Source organism: Nerophis ophidion, linkage group LG07, assembly GCF_033978795.1.
Source record: "Nerophis ophidion isolate RoL-2023_Sa linkage group LG07, RoL_Noph_v1.0, whole genome shotgun sequence".
Classification (NCBI taxonomy): Eukaryota; Metazoa; Chordata; class Actinopteri; order Syngnathiformes; family Syngnathidae; genus Nerophis; species Nerophis ophidion.
In genome coordinates, this window is record NC_084617.1 from 46567170 (window position 1) to 46590022 (window position 22853).

Here is a 22853-nt window from a genome sequence, read left to right on the forward strand (position 1 = left end):
AGATAAGGGTTGTCCCGATACCAATATTTTGGTACCGCTCCAAAATGTATTTCGATACTTTTCAATTTTTTTTCTAAATAAAGGGGCCCACAAAAAATGGCATTATTGGCTTTATTTTAACAAAAAAATCTTAGGGGACATTAAACATATGTTTCTTGTTGCAAGTTTGTCCTTAAATAAAAGAGTGAACATACTAAACATCCATCCATCCATGCATTTTTCGACCGCTTGTCCCTTGGGGTCGCTGGAGCCTATCTCAGCTGCATTTGGGCAGAAGGCAGGATACAAGACAACTTGTCTTTTATTAGTAAGTAAACACACGAAGACTCCTAATTTGTCTGCTGACATATGCAGTAACATATTGTGTCATTTTTCATTCTATTATTTTGTCAAAATTATGAGGGACAAACAGTAGAAAATGAGTTATTAATTTACTTGTTCATTTACTGTTAATATCTGCTTACTTTCCATTTCAACATGTTCTATCTACACTTCTATTAAAATGTAATAATCACTTATTCTTCTGTTAGTATTCTGATACTTTACATTAGTTTTGGATGATACCACAAATTTAGGTATTGATCTGATACCAAGCATTTACGGGATCATACATTGGTCATATTCAAAGTCCTCTTGTGTCCAGCGACATATTTCTTGACTTCATAAACATAACATTAATAAAAAATAAAAAAAATAAAAAAAATATTTTGTGATGCTAAAAAATATCGATGTAATGATGGTAGTATCGACTCGATATGCTCTTGTACTTGGTATCATTACAGTGGATGTTAGGTGTAGATCCACTAATGGCGTTTGTCTACTGTAGCAGATCTCGTACCTGCGTCTTCTGGATCAGTGACTTCCGCACACTTCACTCAGCGGTTTTACAATTTTTAATATTTCCACACAATCAATTAGGCTTTGCAGCCCCTCTTGCTATTCTCTTTTCGAGTCCTTCTTGGATCTGGCTTTTCAGCACGCTCCCCTCCGTGTCGTCCGTCCTTTCCCATCACGGTCTCCCGCGCTGCTGATAAAGGAACAGGTGATTAGATAACTCGTTCCAGCTGAGATTATCCACTCACCTGTCAGCTGCTTCATGACCGATTTCTGCACACACCCCGTCCGCAGGGAACGCGCGGACCACGCCCCCTGCCACATCTACATTTTGACGCCGGTGAGCTAAAGTGTGTAGTGAAGCATGTTTAGCTATTACTCGTCCTGCAAGGATGATACTTGTAAGAAACTTACTTTATTTGTCGCCATGGAGGCAAGGATTAGTGATTTAAAAGTAGCTAAAACACTGCAGACCGCAGCAGGACGTTAGCCGCTAGCTAGATAGCCATGTCTTAAAGCACCTCTTCCTGAGGGCATTTCAGTGTTATAACGTCACCTTTATTGGTAGTTTTTAAGCCGAAATGCGTCCGTTCTCACATTTCTGTCTAATGTCTCTGCTTACAAGTACTCTGTGATTTTGCGCTGCCGAACATGCTCCTCTGCCCGTACAACCAGCAATGTCAAGACGTGACGACGCGGCGTCATGCCTGTTATAAAACAAAAAAGAGGCTGGGGGGTACCTTTTAGAGGCGTTATAGTACCGAATATGATTCAATGGTATCGCGGTACTTAACTAGTACTGCGATACCATATAACCCTCATCAAGATAGTTCTATACGAACACTAAATATGCTACTGTGTAACACCATTACCTCTCTATTTGAGAAGACCTGCCTTTAATGACGATGATGTCTTTTTTTCGTGTGCAAATTTTACCTTCCTAAAAAAGGAGAAACCCAAAATGTTTACAGTTATTCCATCTGAATGAAGGAAAAACAAGAGCCAGTGTGTGTGTTTTTTTGTTTGTTTTGTTTCATGTTTACAGATGTGAGAACGGGATGCAAACTGGCAGGAGGTGCAAACACACATTGAGGCCCAAGGGAAGATATCTCAAGGTTGTTGTCGCGGCAAATAGCTGAGCAGTGACCTCATCTGGAGGCCTACTGAGAAGACACACACACACACACACACACACACACACACACACACACACACACACACACACACACACACACACACGCACACACACACACACGCGCACACACGCACGCACGCACACACACACACACACAACGTGTTGACCTCTCTAACTTAGACGCACACACACACACACACACACACACACACACACACACACATAATTTTTGTAATTGTTACGTTCTTAAACCCATTGAAAAATGCCTACCTCCTTAAGACCACCCTTTCTAGATATATAAAGATTTGTATTGACAACATTAATAATTCATACATACTATGCAAATATAAAAAAAGTTAGCTTTTAATTATTTATTATATTTAAAAAAAAAAAATTGTAATCGTTTTTTAATCTTCATTATTTACTTCAAGTTGTTACAGTATTTCTCTATATACATATTTATTTTACTTTTTTTTAAATACATTTTGGCCAAAGGGGGCGCATTTCAATTTCTTACACACACTTGTTATTTCATATGTTGGCCAGAGGGAAGCACTTCAAATTTTTACACACCCTTGTTATTTCATATGTTGACCAAAGGAGGAGCACTTTTAAAACCAACACATTTGGGACCACCCTAATTTGATAGATTCAACCACCAGGGGTGCAAATGACACATTCTCTATTCGGGGGGTGGTATAGCTCGGTTGATAAAGCGGCCGTGCCAGCAACTTGAGGGTTGCAGGTTCAATCCCCGCTTCTGCCATCCTAGTCACTGCCGTTGTCTCCTTGGGCAAGGCACTTTACCCCCCTGCTCCCAGTGCCACCCACACTGGTTTAAATGTAAAAAATTGATATTGAGTTTCACTATGTTAAGCGCTTTGAGTCACTAGAGAAAAAGCGCTATATAAATACAATTCACTTCACTTCTATTCGTTGCAATAGTTTTCTGTATTGGGACTATGATTTATGTCCTAACTTGTTCACCGGTCCTACTATGGAAGGTACTTTTCTTTGTTGATGTCTCAAGAAGGGTAGAAGAACACACACGTCATATTATGCTCCTTCAGGTGCTGTTGTTTTTGTCACGCCCATGGGATCAGGTTTTGTCTTTGTCATGTTTGGTTTTATTTTTTGGACACTCAGTTCCTGTTTCTGCACTTCCTTGTTTTCTTTGTTACCATGCCAACTCATTAATTTTCACTTTGTCTTCATGTCACGCTCCTGTTTTCATGTCTCACACCTGTTTGTAATGATCATGTCTATTATTTAAACCAGAAGTTGCCAGGAAGTCATCCTGGCGACTTTTCATATCCCTCAACTCCTTTCATGCCATGCCATGCCTAGTTTCCCTCCTGCTCAGTTGTTGAGTTTTGTTTGTTTTGTCAATAGTCATGCCATAGTGCTAGTTTTTGTTCTCTAGTTAAGTTTGTTCTCTGCCCTCGTGCGCGTCTTTTGTTTTGCTTCCTTTGTTTGAATTTTGTTAGTAGAAATAAACATGTACTCACATTCACGTCTCGCTCGAGCCAATTTCCCTTAGCATCGGAGAAACAATCCAAGTCATAGTCCAAGTCCCGACAAAATTCGCCAGCAGAAAAGTTTCTCCGCAAGAGAGTTGGACGAGATTTCTGCGCGCGATGGAGCGCAGAGGCCTGATGTGGGGGCCAGATGCAAGATTGGTGCCATTGGGTTCCATTTGGTCCGAGGACGGCGCCATATTACCGCAGTCCCGGAAGTGCCGCCCCTGACGAAGGACGTCAGGGAAGGCTTCCACGAGCGGACAGGAAGCGTCGCTCCCGCAAGCTCCTCCCACCTCCGGGCGGTAATAGGCTGCAGCCTGCCCGGCTTCTCCAGGACATCATCACACCACCATCAGCAGATGACACCACAGATCTGGAATTTTTTTTCAATAATTTTTCTCTTGATCACCCGCCTCCAGCAGAAGACTCTAGCCCAATAACCTTGATCAAATATTATCAAAACATGATTTTGAACATCAGATCAAATCACTTACAGCCATTCAATTTTCATGCCCCGCCCCCAGGACTCAAGCCCCGCCCACATCACACACACAAAAAAAAATAATCTTCACCCACTCAATCCAAGACAGAAGAAAAAATACTTTTTGGACAATTTAAAGGGGAATATTCTTCCCCCCTCCTCACCTCCCTCCACACACCCCAAAAAACTGATCTATATTGCGGTGAGCGCGTCTGGTATCCGCTCCTTGAGGGGAGGGCAATTGCTGGGGGCTGTTCAGATGGTGTTGCCCAGCGTCATGCTAAGCCACAGCCGCAAGCACGGCCACCACCACCGGTCTTTCGGCCTGCTAAGCCGCAACCCCCAGCTAGGCCACCACCACCGTTTTGTTGGCCTGCCAAGCCGCAACCCCCAGCTAGGCCACCTCCACCTGCACCACGACTAGCTGCACCACGGCTAGCACCTGTCGCTGCTCCAAAGCTAGCACCACGACCGACACCAAGTCCAAGCCCAAGGCTAGCACCAAGTCCATGACTAGCACCAGGTCCAAGACTAGCACCAAGTCCTCGACTAGAACCACGTCCACGACTAGCACCATGTCCACGGCTAGCACCAAGTCCAAGTTGGAGGCTTGCACCTAGTCCAAGTCCACGGCTAGCACCAAGTCCACGGCTAGCACCAAGTACAAGTCCACGGCTAGCACCAAGTCCACGGCTAGCACCAAGTCCACATTCACGACTAGCACCAAGTCCAAGCCAAGCTCCAGTGCCTACACCACGCCGGGCCCCAGTTCCTGCACCACAACAGGTACCATTGCCTGCACCACGCCAAGCTCCAGTGCATGCACAACGCTGGGCCCCAGCGCCTGTACCACAACAGGTACCATTGCCTCCACCACGACAAACTCCAGTGCCTGCACCACGCCGGGCCCCAACACCTGCACCACGCCGGGCCGCAGCGCCTGCACCACAACAGGTAGCGTTGCCTGCACCAAGGCTAGCTCCAGTTCCTGCACCATGTCTAGCTCCAGTGCCTGCACCAGGCCGAGCCCCAGCGCCTGCACCACGCCGGGCCCCAGTGCCTGCACCACGCTAAGCTCCAATGCCTGCACCATGCCGGGCCCCAGTGCATGCATCACAACAGGTACCAGTGCATGCTCCACGCCAAGCTCCAGTGCCTGCACCATGCCAAGCTCTTGTGCCGCCAGTAACAGCACCACGCCAAGCTTTGCCGCCTGCCACAATGATGACGCGTCCGTCTCCTTGTCGGCCACAGATGTGGCCACTACGTGGTCGTCCGCCACGAATGTGGCCATTACGTGGTCGTCCGCCAAGCCAGGGGCGCCGACCTTCTTGTCGGCCACAGATATGGCCCTTCCCGGGTCGCCCACCTCTTCAGGTACAGCGGGCCTCTACGCATTACCTCCACCTAACTCTGCCCCGGTGGATATGGGGACACGTGGTCGGGCGACCCACTGCTATGTCCACCTCCCGCCCTCCCATGACTCTTGATCATAGTTTCTTTTTTTGGACATCTGGGATCTGTCCTTGATGGGGGGGCTCTGTCACGCTCATGTGATCAGGTTTTGTTTTTGTCATGTTTGGTTTTATTTTTTGGACACCCACTTCCTGTTCCTGCACTTCCTTGTTTTCTTTGTTACCATGCCAACTCATTAATTTTCACCTTGTCTTCATGTCACACCCCTGTTTTTATGTCTCACACCTGTTTGTAATGATCATGTCTATTATTTAAACTGGAAGTTGCCAGGAAGTCGTCCTGGCGACTTTTCATATCCTTCAACTCCTTTCATGCCATGCCATGCCTAGTTTCCCTCCTGCTCAAGCCACGTAAGTTTTACATTTTTGTTATGTCACAGTTGTTGAGTTTTGTTTGTTTTGTCTATAGTCATGCCATGGTGTTAGTTTTTGTTCTCTAGTCAAGTTTGTTCTCCGTCTTCGTGCGCGCCTTTTGTTTTGCTTCCTTTGTTTTAAGTTTTTTAGTAGAAATAAACATGTACTCACATTCACGTCTCGCTCGTGGCAATTTCCCTTTGCATCGGAAAAACAATCCAAGTGATAGTCCAAGTCCTGACAGTTTTTAGGTTAGAGATTGTATCCAATCAGAATTCAGCTAGCTTATGTTGCCATGCTGTACCAAATCTGCCTTCAGAATCAACAATGCCTGTGCACTGTAAGCGAACGGGGACATACAGTTGATAGATAATTGCGATAGTCAATCAGATCACAAGTTGTTGTCACCAAGGCTTTCTAGCTGGACTCACGTTGAACATGACGTTTACGCGTCTTGTGTTTGGATACTCACCGGGACCGTTTGCGGATGAATTTGAGAACACATACAGTTGATAAACAGATCACAAGTAGTTGACAGTAGCCTATCTAGGTAGCCTGACGTTAACAAGACTGTGATTGGATACTCCAATGTGACTATCCAATCACAAGTTGCAATTTGCCAAAACAAGAAGTGTTGTGTCGTAGCCATACCGGGCTTTCAGAGAAATCACAGATACTAACTTTTTTAACCCAGAAAGAAGGAGACCAAAACGTTGATTAGGTGGCAGATAAACAGTATATTCTCAAGGCCATTTTCAAGAAGGATATTTAAAGAGGAACTACATCTTGTGAGACAATGTCAGCCAACCCCGGAAGCTAGCTCAGCTGTTCCGGCGATGAATGGGGAAATGCTCGCTACTTTCACTCGTATCAACAGACTACGAGCGGTACCACTGTCAAATGGGTGCTACAAATTGTGAGTTCAAATATGTTATTTCTTTATTTTTTCAGGTTTCATATGTTTTCTGCAATTTTAATTTTGACAGTACCGCATAAGATATGTTTTAGTTGCTGATGCGGGTTTATTGATTTATAAATGCGCCACAAAATAACCTGTTTTGTACACCATTGAGGTGGTTAAATGCACAATAGTGCGTAAATGTGTTTCTGTATAGTATTTCTCCAGCAATGCTCATGTGGTGACATCAATGATGGTATTTTGAGAGGTAATCTTTGAAGTCGGACACCACTGAAGACCAAGGTGGGAAACGCAAGGTCCGCCACTGTCCAAATGGAGCTCTATTTATTGAAAATATCAACAATGCACCTGTAAATTGACTAGTGTGCCCCCTAGTGGTTGTGGCACCTAACCACTGCATAGAGTGTTTATGCCGGGAGCCGGCCCCGGGTGGCACTGAGATGTACAGTAGATACAGGACATTAATGACGTGTTTACAGTCTTTGCTTATCGTCTGTGACTAAATGTCCTTGTGTTTCCTGTCTGACCACTGACCGCCCAAACATGGTCTCCATCATAGCAATTGCGATCAAAATAGGAGATGAGACAAAGTGTCATTTAATATTAGACGCCATGTTACTTATGATAGAACATGATACAGTGTCAAAGCTTCCAATATTATGGTATGATGGTATGGTATGTGTTGCCCTGCGATGAGGTGGCGACTTGTCCAGGGTGTACCCCGCCTTCTGCCCGATTGTAGCTGAGATAGGCGCCAGCGCCCCCCGCTACCCCAAAAGGGAATAAGCGGTAGAAAATGGATGGGTGGATGGTATGGTATGTGCTGAAAATTTTAATTTCCTCTTTGGGATCAATAAAGTATGTCTGATTCTGATTCTGATTCTGATGATCTAACCATTCTATATTACAGCCTATATGATATGATATTAAATCACACAAATACGATACCATAAAATGACAGTATGATATGATATAATACAATGGGCCATACCTTACTGCACCATAACATGCCATCACACTGGATATAATTGTGTCATGATCTGTGGTCCAGATCATGTTTGTTTAGTTATGTTCTGTTAGTTTTAGACTCCTTTAGTTCCTGTTTGTGCACCTCCTTGAGTTTGTTTTGTTTGCCATGGTTGTTAATTATGTTCACCTGTCTCTGATTAGTGTTCGGCCGCTCACCTGCTACCCGAGCACTAATCAGAGGCATTATTTAAGCCTGCCATTGCCGGTCATTCGGCCTGGCGTCATTGTTTCATGTAGTGCCATAGTTTAAGCTGTTTGTTCGCTTCATGCCGTGTCCGCGTGAGTTTTATTTGCTTCATGCAACCCTACTACGTAAGTTGTTTGTTTCATGCCAAAGTTACGTGTTAATTTATTGTCCATAGTCCATGCTAATAGTAGCATTAGCTTAGAGTGTGACTTGTTTTCCCGTTTTTTTGTACTACTTTGATATTTTGTGGAATAAATAATGTTCCAACCTGCACGCCATGTCTGGAGTGGTCCGTCTGCATTTCGCATCAGCAGGCTGCGACCCAAATATGACAAATTGCTGACCATGTAACCTACTTGGAATACTATACCATAATATATCATAGGATATACCATACTTTCCAACCCTCCCACATTTTTCGGGATACTCCCGAATTTCAGGGCCTCTCCCGAAAGTCTCCCTGGACATAAAAATACATATCCTACCATACCATACTATATAATGCCATCTCATAATGTGCCTTACTGTACCATACCATATGATGCCATGCCAATATGTGCCTTACCATAACCTACCCCGTTATTGATACTATACCATACTATACCATACCATAACATGCCTTACTTCCCCTCGGACACTTATAAAGTCAACAAATGATGAATGACGAATGACATACAATACCACACCATGCCATGCCATACCAGATCATCCTGTACCATATCATACAATACCATACCATACCATAACATATTCTGCCATACCATATCATGTCATACCATACCATACAACGCCATACCATAATATGCCTCACTTTCAACCACCATGTAGTCCCACACCATACAAAACCATATCATGCCGTACCACAAAGTGCCTTACTGTACCATACCATATTATGCCATGCCTTAATATGTCTAGCTGTAAACTACCATGCTATCCATAACATGTTATGCTATCCCATACCATACACCATATCATGCCATACCACAAAGTGTCTTACTGTACCATACCATATTATGCCATGTCTTAATGTGCCTAGCTGTAAACTACCATGCTATCCATATCATATCATGCTATATCATACCATACCCTACCAAATTCTTTGATACCATACATCACATCAGCTTGCTGCGGGGTCGTTCTCCCAGGAAAGCAGACAGACTACTCAGGACATGGCGTGCAGGTATAAACATGATTTAATTTTAACTAACAAAGGTACAAACAAAAAGAGCTCACAGCGGAGGCACAACTTGGCTAAGGAAACAAAACTAACACTTTAACGTCAACTATGAACATAAAACAAACAAAACTTACTCTGGCTTGAATAATGAAATACTTACTTGGAACGAGAAAGGAACAGGGATCATCGGCATGGATAACAAGCTTGTGTCGAGGGTAAGTAGAAGGTGAGAGAGGGTGATGTCGCCAGGCTGACTGCCTGGCAACTGCAGGCTTAAATGGTGACGTGGTGATTGACAACAGGTGCATGAGTCCAAGTGAATCCGGTGCGTGAGTTGTGAGAACAGGTGAACTGATTGGTAGTCATGGAAACAAAACAAACCAGGGTGCGCATAAACAGGAACTAATGGTGTCAAAAACAAATCAGAACACAACTAAACAAAACATGATCACAAGACATAACAACCCTGCCAAAATCTTTGATACCATACATTCTGTGCTTTAATATACCATACCATATCATGCCATATTTACCATATCATATAATGCCAACCCATAATGTGCCTTACCATAATTTACCCTGCTATTGATACTATACCTTGATATACCATACCAAACCATACCATAACATGCCTTACTGTACCATAACATACCACCCCATGCCATACCAGTACATATTGTACAATACAATACCATAATATATCCAGTCATACCATATCATGCCATACCATTATATGCCTCACTTTCAACTGCCATGTTATACCATACCAAACCATACCATACCATACCATAGCATACCATGCCATACTATATAATGCCATATCATAATGTGCCTTACTGTACCATACCATATGATTTCATGCCAATATGTGCCTTACCATACCATACCATACCATAACATGCCTTACTTCCCTTCGGACACTAATAAAGTCAACGAATGATGAATGAGGAATGACATACAATACCACACCATGCTGTACCATACCATACAATACCATACCATAACATATTCTGCCATACCATATCATGTCATACCATAATATGCCTCACTTTCAACTACCATGCTATCCCACACCATACCAAACCATATCATGCCACACCAGAAAGCGCCTTACTGTACCATACCAATTTGTGCCATGCCTTAATGTGGTATGGTGCAGTAAGGCACTTTACCATATCATGCTATATCCTACCATACATACCAGACATAATTAGTTGTAGTATAGTACCCAGTAATGTAGTTTAGTGGTACAACTTACATAAATGAAAGATCACAACCACCTCACACCAGCAAATGTGAGGCTGGCCTTTCAAGTGGACCAATAGAAAACTAATTATAAGCGAAGAGTAATGACCTCTAACCCTGAACACGTCTTTGATCTCCTGACCTCACACCCGAGGTCGGGTCTGACCTGCTACGCCTCAAGAAAAGACGATCCGGACTGGTCCCTGCAAGGCGGCGGAGGATGAACAGACCCACCGTCCTAAAATGGAGGAGCATGTGGCAGCTTGCTAAACGTCAGTGGGCGACCTAAGAGACTTATTGGTGAATGCAGCGAGAATTAAGTGTACTCTAAGAGGCTGCGAGAGGATTTTGCGAGTTAGCGGAGATCTCAACAAGCTGTCAAGCACAGGCTGTTAGTCTAGACTCTCAGGAAGGCCGAAGGGGACTGGACACAAAAAGCTTGGGGCAATTAGCGAAGGACTCATTAGGAGAAAATGTCCATTTAAACACACTCGGACATCAAGCACATTCCCACATTTCGACCCCATGGCCAATAACCGGCGCACCCTTCCACAGGAAATGCCAAAGTCCTCTAAAATGGAGCTGTTCGCATGTCCAGATATGGACTAAGAGGGGCAGGAGAGCCTCTAATAACAGGAAGTTGTAAGAATAATAATGGCGTGAGGATGTCATGCCCCCCCCCCCCCCCGTGATTCTGGCATGCAAGCTTGTTTTAGAACAGCAGCACGAGCGGGGGGTGCGTTATTTGCTCACGTAACATAGCCGTCAGGAAGTGAGGGAGAAATATGCCATCACAAAATTTTAGTCACATACCCTATCATAACATCTTTTTTTCTTTTTTTAATCCCAATCCTTAAAAATATTCAGATAATGACATGAGAAAAAAAAAATGTTTTGACGAATGTGTCTCCTCTGCCACGTATTTAAAAACCAAGATGAAAAACAATATATCACTTCCTCTGGGACATTTTGTTTGACTGCAACCTGTTCTGTATTTCTACTACATGTGGATAAAAATTTAGTATTTTTATGTTGATTCACAACATCTTCTAGAATTAAACCAATTTTGTTTATTTGGCGTGGTCAGCTCATTTTTATCAACAGTTGTGGAAATACCTAAATAATTCATCTGCACTACACATGTTTTTGGCACTACGAAATCTAAAACATAAATATACATTTTGAATACAACATATATTTTGTATATTTGTTATACATTCAGGGCTTCACAATACGAAGTTCCTGCAGTCCTGGGTTCAAATCCAGTCTCGGGATCTTTCTGTGTGGAGTTTGCATGTTCTCCCCGTGAATGCGTGGGTTCTCTCCGGGTACTCCGGCTTCCTCCCACTTCCAAAGACATGCACCTGGGGATAGGTTGATTGGTAACACTAAACTGGCCCTAGTGTGTGAATGTGAGTGTGAATGTTGTCTGTCTATCTGTGTTGGCCCTGCGATGAGGTGGCGACTTGTCCAAGGTGTACCCTGCCTTCTGCCCGATTGTAGCTGAGATAGGCGCCAGCGCCCCCCGCAACCCCGAAAGGGAATAAGCGGTAGAAAATGGATGGATGGATGGATGGATGTTATACATTCAAATTAGAATACCCATTGTGTTCTGGATTATTTTCATAAAACAAATATTTTAAAATGTATAAATGATGAATAAATTATTAAATAGTAATGCAATTAATACAACAATATCTAAAGTATTTATCTTATATGTAAAGACATGTTTGCGCAAAAGAAAAAGCACAAACAATATTTAATAAAAATGTACATTCATTTGTCATAAAATTATAAGGATCTTTTTTTGAAAAATCATTTTAAATTGATTTTGGAAAACGTACATAAAACATTTAAATACAATTAATGTGTAATAGTCTAAACTAAAAGTGACCTTTTAAAGGCCTACTGAAATGAGATTTTCTTATTTAAACGGGGATAGCAGGTCCATTCTATGTGTCATACTTGATCATTTCGCGATATTGCCATATTTTTGCTGAAAGGATTTAGTAGAGAACATCGACGATTAAGTTCGCAACTTTTGGTCGCTAATGAAAAAGCCTTGCCTTTACCGGAAATCGCAGACGATGACGTCACAATGGTGAGAACTCCTCACGTCCTCACATTGTTTATAATGGGAGCCTCCAGCAGCAAGAGCTATTCGGACCGAGAAAACAACAATTTCTCCATTAATTTGAGCAAGGATGAAAGATTTGTGGATGATGATATTGATAGCGAAGGACTAGAAAAAAAAAAAAAAATGTAAAAAAAAAGGCGATTGCATTGGGAAGGATTCTGATGTTTTTAGACTAGGATAATTCTGGGAAATCCCGTATCTTTGTATTGTGTTGCTGGTGTTTTAGTGAGAAATAGTACCTGATATACGGAGGGGTGTGTCCACGGGTGTCTTGACGCCAGTCTCTGAGGGAAGTCAACGGCAGCTGCATGGACGGCGCAAGCTCAGCTGATCTCCGGTAAGAGGCGACTTTTTACCACAATTTTCTCACCGAAACCTGCCGGTTGACATGTGTTCTTGACCGCTCCGATCCATAGTAAAGCTTCACCTCCGGGAATTTTAAACAAGGAAACACTGTGTGTTTGTGTGGCTAAAGGCTAAAACTTCCTACCTCCATCTTTCTACTTTGACTTCTCCATTATTAATTGAACAAATTGTAAAAGATTCAGCAACACAGATGTCCAGAATACTGTTTAATTGCACTATGAAAAGAGACGACTTTTAGTCGCAAATGGTGCTGCGTTAATATGTCCCCTGCAGCCCGGGACGTCACGCGCAAGCATCATCATTCCGCGACGTTTTTAACAACAAACTCCGCGGGAAATTTAAAATTGTAATTTAGTAAACTAAACCGGCCGTATTGGCATGTGTTGCAATGTTATTATTTCATCATTGATATACAAACTATCAGACTGCGTGGTCGGTAGTAGTGGGTTTCAGTAGGCCTTTAATTAAATCTAGACTTCATCTTTGTGTTTGCCCAAAAAGAAAAGAACAACAAATTTATAAATACAATTTACATTTATTTGCCATAAAATTACTTCAACAATCCTTTTAGCTTAATTTTTAAAAAAATAAAAATAAAAATGCTGCAAATATAACTTTCTGCAATTATTATTTAGTGGTTTGGACTTTTTTTTTAAATTAAAAATTGAGTTGAGATAAATTTAGTAAAATAAAAATACTAACATACCGAAATAAAATTTATTTCTCATAAAATTATCTTGACTTTTTAAATTCAATAATAATTTGAGTATAATTTTGAAAAAAAGGACGTTCACAAAATACATGAAAAGTCAATTAACGTTTAACACATTTGCAATATCTCATATTTTGAGGACTTTGAACCGAATATTAATTTTGGAGTAAATAATTGCAATTAAATAAAGTACATTTGAATTAATTATATGTTCAAAATAATGGGTAAATATCTGTTTTTTAAATGTGATTATTGAAACAAACTCTAACTTGCCGAAACATTAGAAACACTCGGAAAATGCAAATGTGATACATTAAAAAAGCTGCAAGAAAAATTTTACTTGCAAATAATTTAATGAAATTTTTTGGGACCAACACTGTATTTTTTTACAAAAGGAGTTGCTAATATTCTAAATATTAGAAACATTAAGAACTCACCAACAAAAATGATGAAAGTTGCCCCAAAAAAGTGAGCTTTTCATGTTTTATTTAAGTTTTGTAACAATTCACAGCACCAGACATTTTCAAAATAACATCCCGTGTGTTTAAATAAAGCAATGCAGCCTACATGCATGCTTGTTTGCACTCCTTGCAGTGAGTGTGACCAAGGTTCACAGTCTATGTGTGCTCATGTGTGCATGTCTGAGGAGCATCAATTCATGGCAATGTTTGTGCATCATTGTGCGACCGCGCTCTCTATGCATGTGTCACAATCAGAGCGCCATTGAACAGCTTGAAAACAGTCTCACAGCCTGCACTTGCTCTTTTTTTTATTTCACACACAGCCTTCTTAGGCCCAGTTCCCATGAAATCGGTCCTTCTTTTGCAGTAAATGGCTTCATTTGGACACATGTGTGGGTGTTCGTACGTGTGTAAAGGTGGGCGGTGTTGATAGAGATGAAAAGAGAAAGAAAGACTGATATTTTTAAACCACATCATTATTTTTGACTTTTTTTAGATTAGTTTTTTTAATTTTACTTATGGTAGTGTGTAAATTATTATTACCTTATTCTTTTAATTCTATTTTGTCTTTTATTGTTTACATGTTTTAATTGAATTATTGATTACTATTATATGTGGAGCACAATTTAAATAATTGTGTTGTCAATAGTGCTACAGTACATACATAAAGTTAATTGGATTGGAACATGTTTTTTTTTTTTTTTACTTCCTTAAAATATACATCATTTGTTATTCTATTTTACCTTTTGAGTATTTCTACTGGTGTTTGTGTTATTGTAGTCTGTGGAACATAATATACAGTACTTGAAGATGGCAAACAAAGAGCACAGCATAGGCAAAATGATGTAGTACCCGGACAAACCTGTCGGTGGAAGCAGTGAGTTACAGGGCACCCAGAATATTTGGAAAGAAGAAGAAATGTTGTAATAAGCCTTGTTAGGAAACATTCAATGTTGGAAAAGTTACTTAAAAAATTATTTAATTACTAACAACTACTCCTGTTATTATTGCGTTACTTTTTTTTTTTCGAAAAACCTTGTTCGGTTCAGAAATTTTTGTAGCATTAAGGGTTGGAATTGGGGATTAAATCACCAAAAATGATTCCCGGGCGCGGCACCGCTGCTGCCCACTGCTCCCCTCACCTCCCGGGGGGTGATCAAGGGTGATGGGTCAAATGCAGACAATAATTTTGCCACATCTAGTGTGTGTGTGACAATCATTAATATTTCTCATAAATATCTGTGACGTTGAGTATATGTACAGTACCTTTAATTAACCCTCTATCCATCCATTTTCTACTGCTTGTCCCATTCGGGGTCGCGGGGGGTGCTGGAGCCTATCTCAGCTGAATTAGGGCGGAAGGCGGGGTACACCCTGGACAAGTCGCCACCTCATCGCAGGGTCAACACAGATAGAGAGACAACATTCACACTCACATTCACACACTAGGGCCAATTTAGTGTTGCCAATCAACCTATCCCCAGGTGCATGTCTTTGGAGGTGGGAGGAAGCCGGAGTACCTGGAGGGAACCCACGCAGTCACGGGGATAACATGCAAACTCCACACAGATAATGAATTAAAACAGGAAAGTAATTTAACAATGAACTCCGAGTATGTTGTTTTACTTCCATCAAGTCCATCCATCCATCTTCAACCGCTTATCCGGAATCGGGTCCCGGGGACAACAGCTCTCGTAGAGACCTCCAGACTTCCCTCTCCAGAGCAACATTAGCAACTTCCTCCTGGGGAATCCAGAAGCGTTCCCAGGCCAGAGAGGAGCTGTAATCCCCCCATCTGGTCCTTGGCCTGCTGCGGGGTCTCCTCCCAGTGGGACTTGCAACGAGGACCTCCCTAGGGAGACGCTCGTGAAGCTTCCGCACGAGATCGCCAGACCACATAAGCGGGTTCCTTTCCAAGCGAAAGAGCAGCGGCTCTACTCCAAGTCTCACTGGGGTGAGTGAACTTCTCACCCTATCTCTAAGGAAGATGCCAGCCACCCTTCTGAGGAAAGTAATTTCGGCCGCTTGTATCTGCGATCTTATTCTTTCGGTCATGAGCCACACTTCATGACCATAGGTGAGAGTAGGAATGTGGATAGCTCGGTAGACCGAGAGCTTTGCCTTCTGGCTCAGCTCTCGTTTTGTCACAACAGTGCGGCAGAGACTGCAATACTGCCTCAGCTGCTCCGATTCTCCGGCTGATTTCCTTCTCTATTTTTCCCTCACTCACAAACAAGACCCCGAGATACTTAAACTCCTCCACCTGGGACTGAGTCTCGATCTCTACCCGGACTGTACAAACCATTGGTTTCCTGCTGAGAACCATGGCCTCAGATTTGGAGATGCTGATCCTCATTCCAGTCGCTGAACACTTGGCTGCGAGCCGATCCAGTGAGAGCTGAAGGTCACGAACTGAAAGTGCCATCAGGACCACATCATCTGCAAACAGCAGTGACGCAACCTTTAGCCCTCCGAGAAGTATACCCTCTCTGCCATGGTCACAACTTTGCCTAGAAATCCTGTATCAATGAAAATCACAAACAGGATAGGTGACAGAGCGCAGCCCTGGTGGAGATCAACCCCCACTGGAAACGGATCCGACTTACATCCAAGCACACAACTCTCACTATGATTGTACAGAGATTGGATGGCCCCCAGCAGGGTTCCCCTCACCCTGTACTCCCTCAGCATCCCCCACAGGATCTCCCAGGGGACCCGGTACTACGCCTTCTCCAAATCCACAAAGCATATGTAGACTGGATAGGCATACTCCGAGGCCTTCTCCAGGATTCCCACAAGAGTAAAGAGCTGGTCAGTTGTTCCACAACCAGGACTGAATCTACATTGCTCCTCTTGAGTCTAAGGTTCGACTATTGGACGGATCCTCCTTTCCAGTACCTTGGCGTAAACTTTTCCAGGGAAGCTGAGTAGTGTGATACCCCTGTAGTTAGCACACATCCTCTGGTCCCCCTTTTTGAACAGGGGAAAACCTCCATCAACGTTTTATATACATGCAGTAAGTATATGTCATGTCGTAACAGCCACGTTCATAATAATATCACACATTTTGCAAATTTTAAAGGGTAACTGCACTTTTTGGGGGATTTTGCCCATCATTCAATATTCCTATGTAAGACAAGATCACTTATGTCTTCCTTTTTCATACATTGTAAGTGGTAAAATATGACAAGTATGAGGTGGCTGACAATGAAGCTAATAAGAGTATTGTATTGGGTCCATAAAGCCCCCTAAAAACATACAGATATCTGCCAACAATACTTCATTTACATTTCTTGACCTGAATTTTAACCAAGTATTAGAGATATTGTTATTATAAGCGCTAACGCCAAGGAACTACTTTTAGCTGCGCCGTGATCACAGAGAGGTAACTAGCTTATGCTGTTATATTGACATACTGGGCCGAGTAGCTGAATTCTAGATCATAAATAATGCCTCTCACCTGGATAGTAGAAAGTTTTGACACAAACGGACAAGTTGGTTGACTTTGACATTCAACTTCTAGAAAGATAGAAAGACATAAAAGACCCTTGTTTGTGCCAACTTCCCCTCCAACCCCCCCACCCCTACCTGCGTGCGAATAATTAATGATTCTTAATCTAAACTGGAAGATATAAAGACACACATATAAGACACACTTGTTATGTCATATGTTGACCGGAGGGGGAGCACTTTTAAAACCGACACACAGTCAATTTGAAAACTCCCTCTTTTTTGGGACCACCCTAACTTTGATAGATTTCCCCACCAGGGGTGCAAATGAGACATTCTCTATTAGATGCAATGGTTTTCCGTATTGGGACCATGAATTCGGTCCTAACTTGTTCATCGGTCCTCATCAATCAATCAATCAATGTTTATTTATATAGCCCCAAATCACAAATGTCTCAAAGGACTGCACAAATCATTACGACTACAACATCCTCGGAAGAACCCACAAAAGGGCAAGGAAAACTCACACCCAGTGGGCAGGGAGAATTCACATTCAGTGGGACGCCAGTGACAATGCTGACTATGAGAAACCTTGGAGAGGACCTCAGATGTGGGCAACCCCCCCCCTCTAGGGGACCGAAAGCAATGGATGTCGAGCGGGTCTAACATGATACTGTGAAAGTTCAATCCATAGTGGCTCCAAGACAGCAGTGAGAGTCCCGTCCACAGGAAACCATCTCAAGCGGATCAGCAGCGTAGAGATGTCCCCAACCGATACAGGCGAGCGGTCCATCCTGGGTCCCGACGAGCGGTCCATCCTGGGTCTCGACTCTGGACAGTCAGTACTTCATCCATGGTCATCGGACCGGACCCCCTCCACAAGGGAGGGGGGGACATAGGAGAAAGAAAAGAAGCGGCAGATCAACTGGTCTAAAAAGGAGGTCTATTTAAAGGCTAGAGTATACAGATGAGTTTTAAGATGAGACTTAAATGCTTCTACTGAGGTAGCATCTCGAACTGTTACCGGGAGGGCATTCCAGAGTACTGGAGCCCGAACGGAAAACGCTCTATAGCCCGCAGACTTTTTTTGAGCTCTAGGAATCACTAATAAGCCGGAGTCTTTTGAACGCAGATTTCTTGCCGGGACATACGGTACAATACAATCGGCAAGATAGGCTGGAGCTAGACCGTGTAGTATTTTATACGTAAGTAGTAAAACCTTAAAGTCACATCTTAAGTGCACAGGAAGCCAGTGCAGGTGAGCCAGTACAGGCGTAATGTGATCAAACTTTCTTGTTCTTGTCAAAAGTCTAGCAGCCGCATTTTGTACCAACTGTAATCTTTTAATGCTAGACATGGGGAGACCCGAAAATAATACGTTACAGTAATCGAGACGAGACGTAACAAACGCATGGATAATGATCTCGGCGTCTTTAGTGGACAAAATGGAGCGAATTTTAGCGATATTACGGAGATGAAAGAAGGCCGTTTTAGTAACGCTTTTAATGTGTGACTCAAAGGAGAGAGTTGGGTCGAAGATAATACCCAGATTTTTTACAGAGTCACCTTGTTTTATTATTTGGTTGTCAAATGTTAAAGTTGTATTATTAAATAGAGGTCGGTGTCTAGCAGGACCGATAATCAGCATTTCCGTTTTTTTGGCATTAAGTTGCAAAAAGTTAGCGGACATTCATTGTTTAATTTCATTAAGACACGCTTCCAACTGACTACAGTCCGGCGTGTTGGTCAGCTTTAGGGGCATGTAAAGTTGGGTGTCATCAGCATAACAGTGAAAGCTAATACCGTATTTGCGTATGACGTCACCTAGCGGCAGCATGTAGATGCTGAAGAGTACAGGGCCAAGGACCGAACCCTGGGGAACTCCACACGTTACCTTAACATAGTCCGAGGTCACACTGTTATAGGAGACGCACTGCATCCTATCAGTAAGATAAGAGTTAAACCATGACAGGGCTGAGTCTGACATACCAATTCGTATTTTGATACGCTCTAATAAAATATTATGATCGACGGTATCGAAAGCAGCGCTAAGATCGAGGAGCAGCAACATAGATGACGCATCAGAGTCCATCGTTAGCAATAGATCATTAGTCAGTTTTGCGAGGGCTGTCTCAGTCGAGTGATTTGCCCTGAAACCGGATTGAAAGGTTTCACATAGATTGTTAAACGCTAAGTGCTCATTTAGCTGCTCTGCAACAATTTTTTCGAGGATTTTCGAAATAAAGGGAAGGTGAGACACCGGTCGGTAGTTTACCATGAGGTCAGGATCGAGGTTGGGTCTTTTAAGGAGAGGATGAATAGCCGCTTTTTTGAATGCAACGGGAACAGTGCTGAGGAAAGTGATAAGTTTATAATATTTAGCACTGATGGACCTAATAATACAAAAAGCTCCTTGATAAGTTTCCCAGGAAGTGGGTCAAGTAAACATGTTGTTTGTTTTATTCCATTTACACGTTGTAACAATCCTTCTAATGTTATTTCATCAAAACGAGAGAAACTATTTTGGATATTTGCAGTATCCGCCGTATATACAATCATATCTGTGTTACTATAACCCCGTTGTAGCTGGGACGCATTGTCTTTGATCTCCTTTCTAATAAGATCAATTTTCTTATTAAAGAACTTCATAAAGTCATCTGCCGAATGGGTGGAGCTACTGGAAGGAGTCCCTTGTTGGGTTAGCGATGCTACTGTACTAAACAAAAATTTTGGATCGTTTTTATTAATGCGGATGAGATTTGAGTAATAATTAGTTTTAGCTAAGGTAAGCATGCGTTTATAAGTTATTAAACTATCACTCCATGCTTGATGGTGCACCTCAAGTTTAGTCGTGCGCCATTTGCGTTCCAGCTTTCTACATAATAATTTCTGAGCTCTAGTTTCTTCAGTAAACCATGGCGTACGCCTTTTTGGAGCCTTTTTTAACTTCAGCGGTGCTATACTATCAATGGTTTCGCGCAGGGCGTTGTTAAAGTTGTTAGTGAGGTTATCAATAGAGCCCACATACTTTGGGAACGGTGCCATTACCGAGGGCAGTAGGTCCGCAAGAGTCGTCGTTGTGGCAGCATTAATGTTGCGGCTGCTATAGCAGTTATTATTATTATTAGCTTGCCGAACATGAGTCTGAACTTCGAATTTTATAAGGTAATGACCGGACATTACTTTAGTATACCGGAGTATCATAACTTTGGAGACGGTGATACCTCTGACAAGCACTAGGTCTATCGTATTACCGCTGCGATGCGTCGGTTCATTTATTATTTGTGTAAGACCACAGCTATCAATTATAGTCTGGAGCGCCACGCACGGTGGGTCCAATGGGGTATTCATATGGATATTAAAGTCCCCCATTATAATTTTATTATCGGCGTGCGTCACTAGATCAGCAACAAACTCTGAGAATTCACTAATAAAGTCCGAATAGGGCCCTGGGGGGCGGTAGATAACGGCCAGGCACAGAGGCAGAGGTGTGGCAGACTTCATAGAAAGCACCTCAAACGATTTATATTTATTATTTAAGTTAGGACTAAAGTTAAAGTTTTCGTTGTATATTAGTGCGACACCCCCTCCCCTTTTGAGGTGACGGGCAATATGCGCATTCGTATAGTTAGGAGGGGATGCCTCATTTATCGCAAAAAAGTCGTCTGGTTTAAGCCAGGTTTCGCTAAGACCGATGACGTTAAGGTTGTTGTCTCTAATGACCTCATTGACTAATAGCGTTTTGGGAGACAAAGATCTGATGTTTAGAAAGCCCATATTATAGGTAGTGGGCTGTTTTAAGGAGTTGTTGATAAAATTATCCGTAGTAGCAATATTAATAATGTTGCGTTTATTATGCGCAGTGTACTTAAAATAATTACGACCATATCTAGGAATTGATATGACGGGAATTTTCAGATTGTCTACTTGGCGCTGCGATAAACTGAACGCATCATAATTTGCCACCTCAGTAGAACGCATGTCTAACTCTGACGTAGTCATAGACACAGTAGAAAAAACATTTTGTGAGTTGTGTATTATTCTACGAAAATTGCTATGTGTACAGGGATCATCCAGCCTGGCGCTGGCTAGTTCTAACTTAACTGACTCCATACCCAGGCTAGCAGGCTCTGTAATTGCCTGTGACCGGGCTTGCTCTAGTGCAGTTAGTCAAATGTGGCTCAATGCGAAGTCTATGTTCCGAGACAAGAGGATAGCGCCTTCCTGGTTAGGGTGAAGGCCGTCTCTCCTCAGCAAGCCAGGTTTGCCCAAGAAAGAGGGCCAATTATCAATAAACGTAAATCCCTGTTGTCTGCAGAAGCTATCCAGCCACCTGTTAAGAGAGACTAATCTGCTATATCTCTCATCATTGCCTCTCCCAGGCAGGGGGCCAGAGACAATTACTCGATGCCTGGACATCTTTCTGGCGAGATTACAAGCCCTGGCTATGTTTCTCTTTGTAATCTCTGATTGTCTCATCCTAACGTCATTGGAGCCAACGTGTATTACTATATTCGCATAACTAGTGGTGCGGTTAGCCTGCCGTACGTGTTTACTAGACCTGTTGCGAGTTAGCTCCCTAAGATTAGCTTCAATGTCAGGTGCTCTGCCCCCGGGAATACACTTAATTTTGGCTGGTTTGCTAAGCTTTATGTTTCGGGTGATGGAGTCCCCTATGACTAAAGTGTGGTGCCCGGTAGACTGGGGTGTAGGACTAGCTAAAGGGCTAAATCTATTATGCGTCTCAACCGGTACACCGTAGCTTGTAGGCCGATTAGGGCTGCTACAAGCTGGGCTAGTTAGCTCGCTACAGCTAACGCTAGCAGATGTGTCCGCAACATCTAAAGTTACGAAATTACACTGCTCTAACTGGCGGACACGGCTCTGTAGCAAAGCCAACCTATCCATGAGTAAAGTGCACGAAGCGCAGGAAGCCATACTCACAGAAACTTTCCGTCGCCGAGTGGGGTGCCAGCTGTCTTCGGGAAGTGGTGGTCACGGTGGCGGGGGAGAAGCTTCCTTCAGACCGGCGCTGCCTTTCTCCGCTAGCCTCGTTAGCTTAGCAGCTAGCTAGCTGAGGGCGAAGTGGTGAGACAGAGATCGGGTGATTTGCAAGTTAAATTGAACTATTAAATATGTTCGATAAGTTGTAAATAAAGCTGCAAAACAGTTAAAATCACACAGATAGAACGATACTTAGCTTTTTTGCAACAAGAGCAGTCAGCGAGCAGTCATTCACGTTGACCCGGACAATGGTAAGAAGAAGTCCTCATATGGAAGGTACTTTTCCTTGTTGATGTCTCAGTGTAACAGTGTCAATTATGTCTTGTAAATAATGTATTTTCTAATGTTTTATTATTGTTATGATTAC

At 42.7% G+C, this 22853-nt stretch overlaps 1 protein-coding gene across 5 annotated transcripts in view; it reads right to left on the bottom strand.

Annotated features, from left to right (window-relative positions):
- Window positions 1–15195: 15195 nt before the first annotated feature.
- The window catches only part of LOC133556393 (uncharacterized), a 33316-nt gene continuing 25658 nt past the window's right edge, over window positions 15196–22853 (bottom strand). For 3 of the 5 annotated variants that reach the window (XM_061906278.1, XM_061906279.1, XM_061906280.1), the window contains exon 2: window positions 15196–22556. In XM_061906278.1, the coding sequence (XP_061762262.1) occupies window positions 19754–21595 (1842 nt within the window). In that variant the 5' untranslated portion in view covers window positions 21596–22556 and the 3' untranslated portion in view covers window positions 15196–19753. Of the gene's footprint in view, window positions 22808–22853 lie in introns of all 5 variants that reach the window. The other 2 variants (XM_061906277.1, XM_061906276.1) reach the window with 2 other exon arrangements.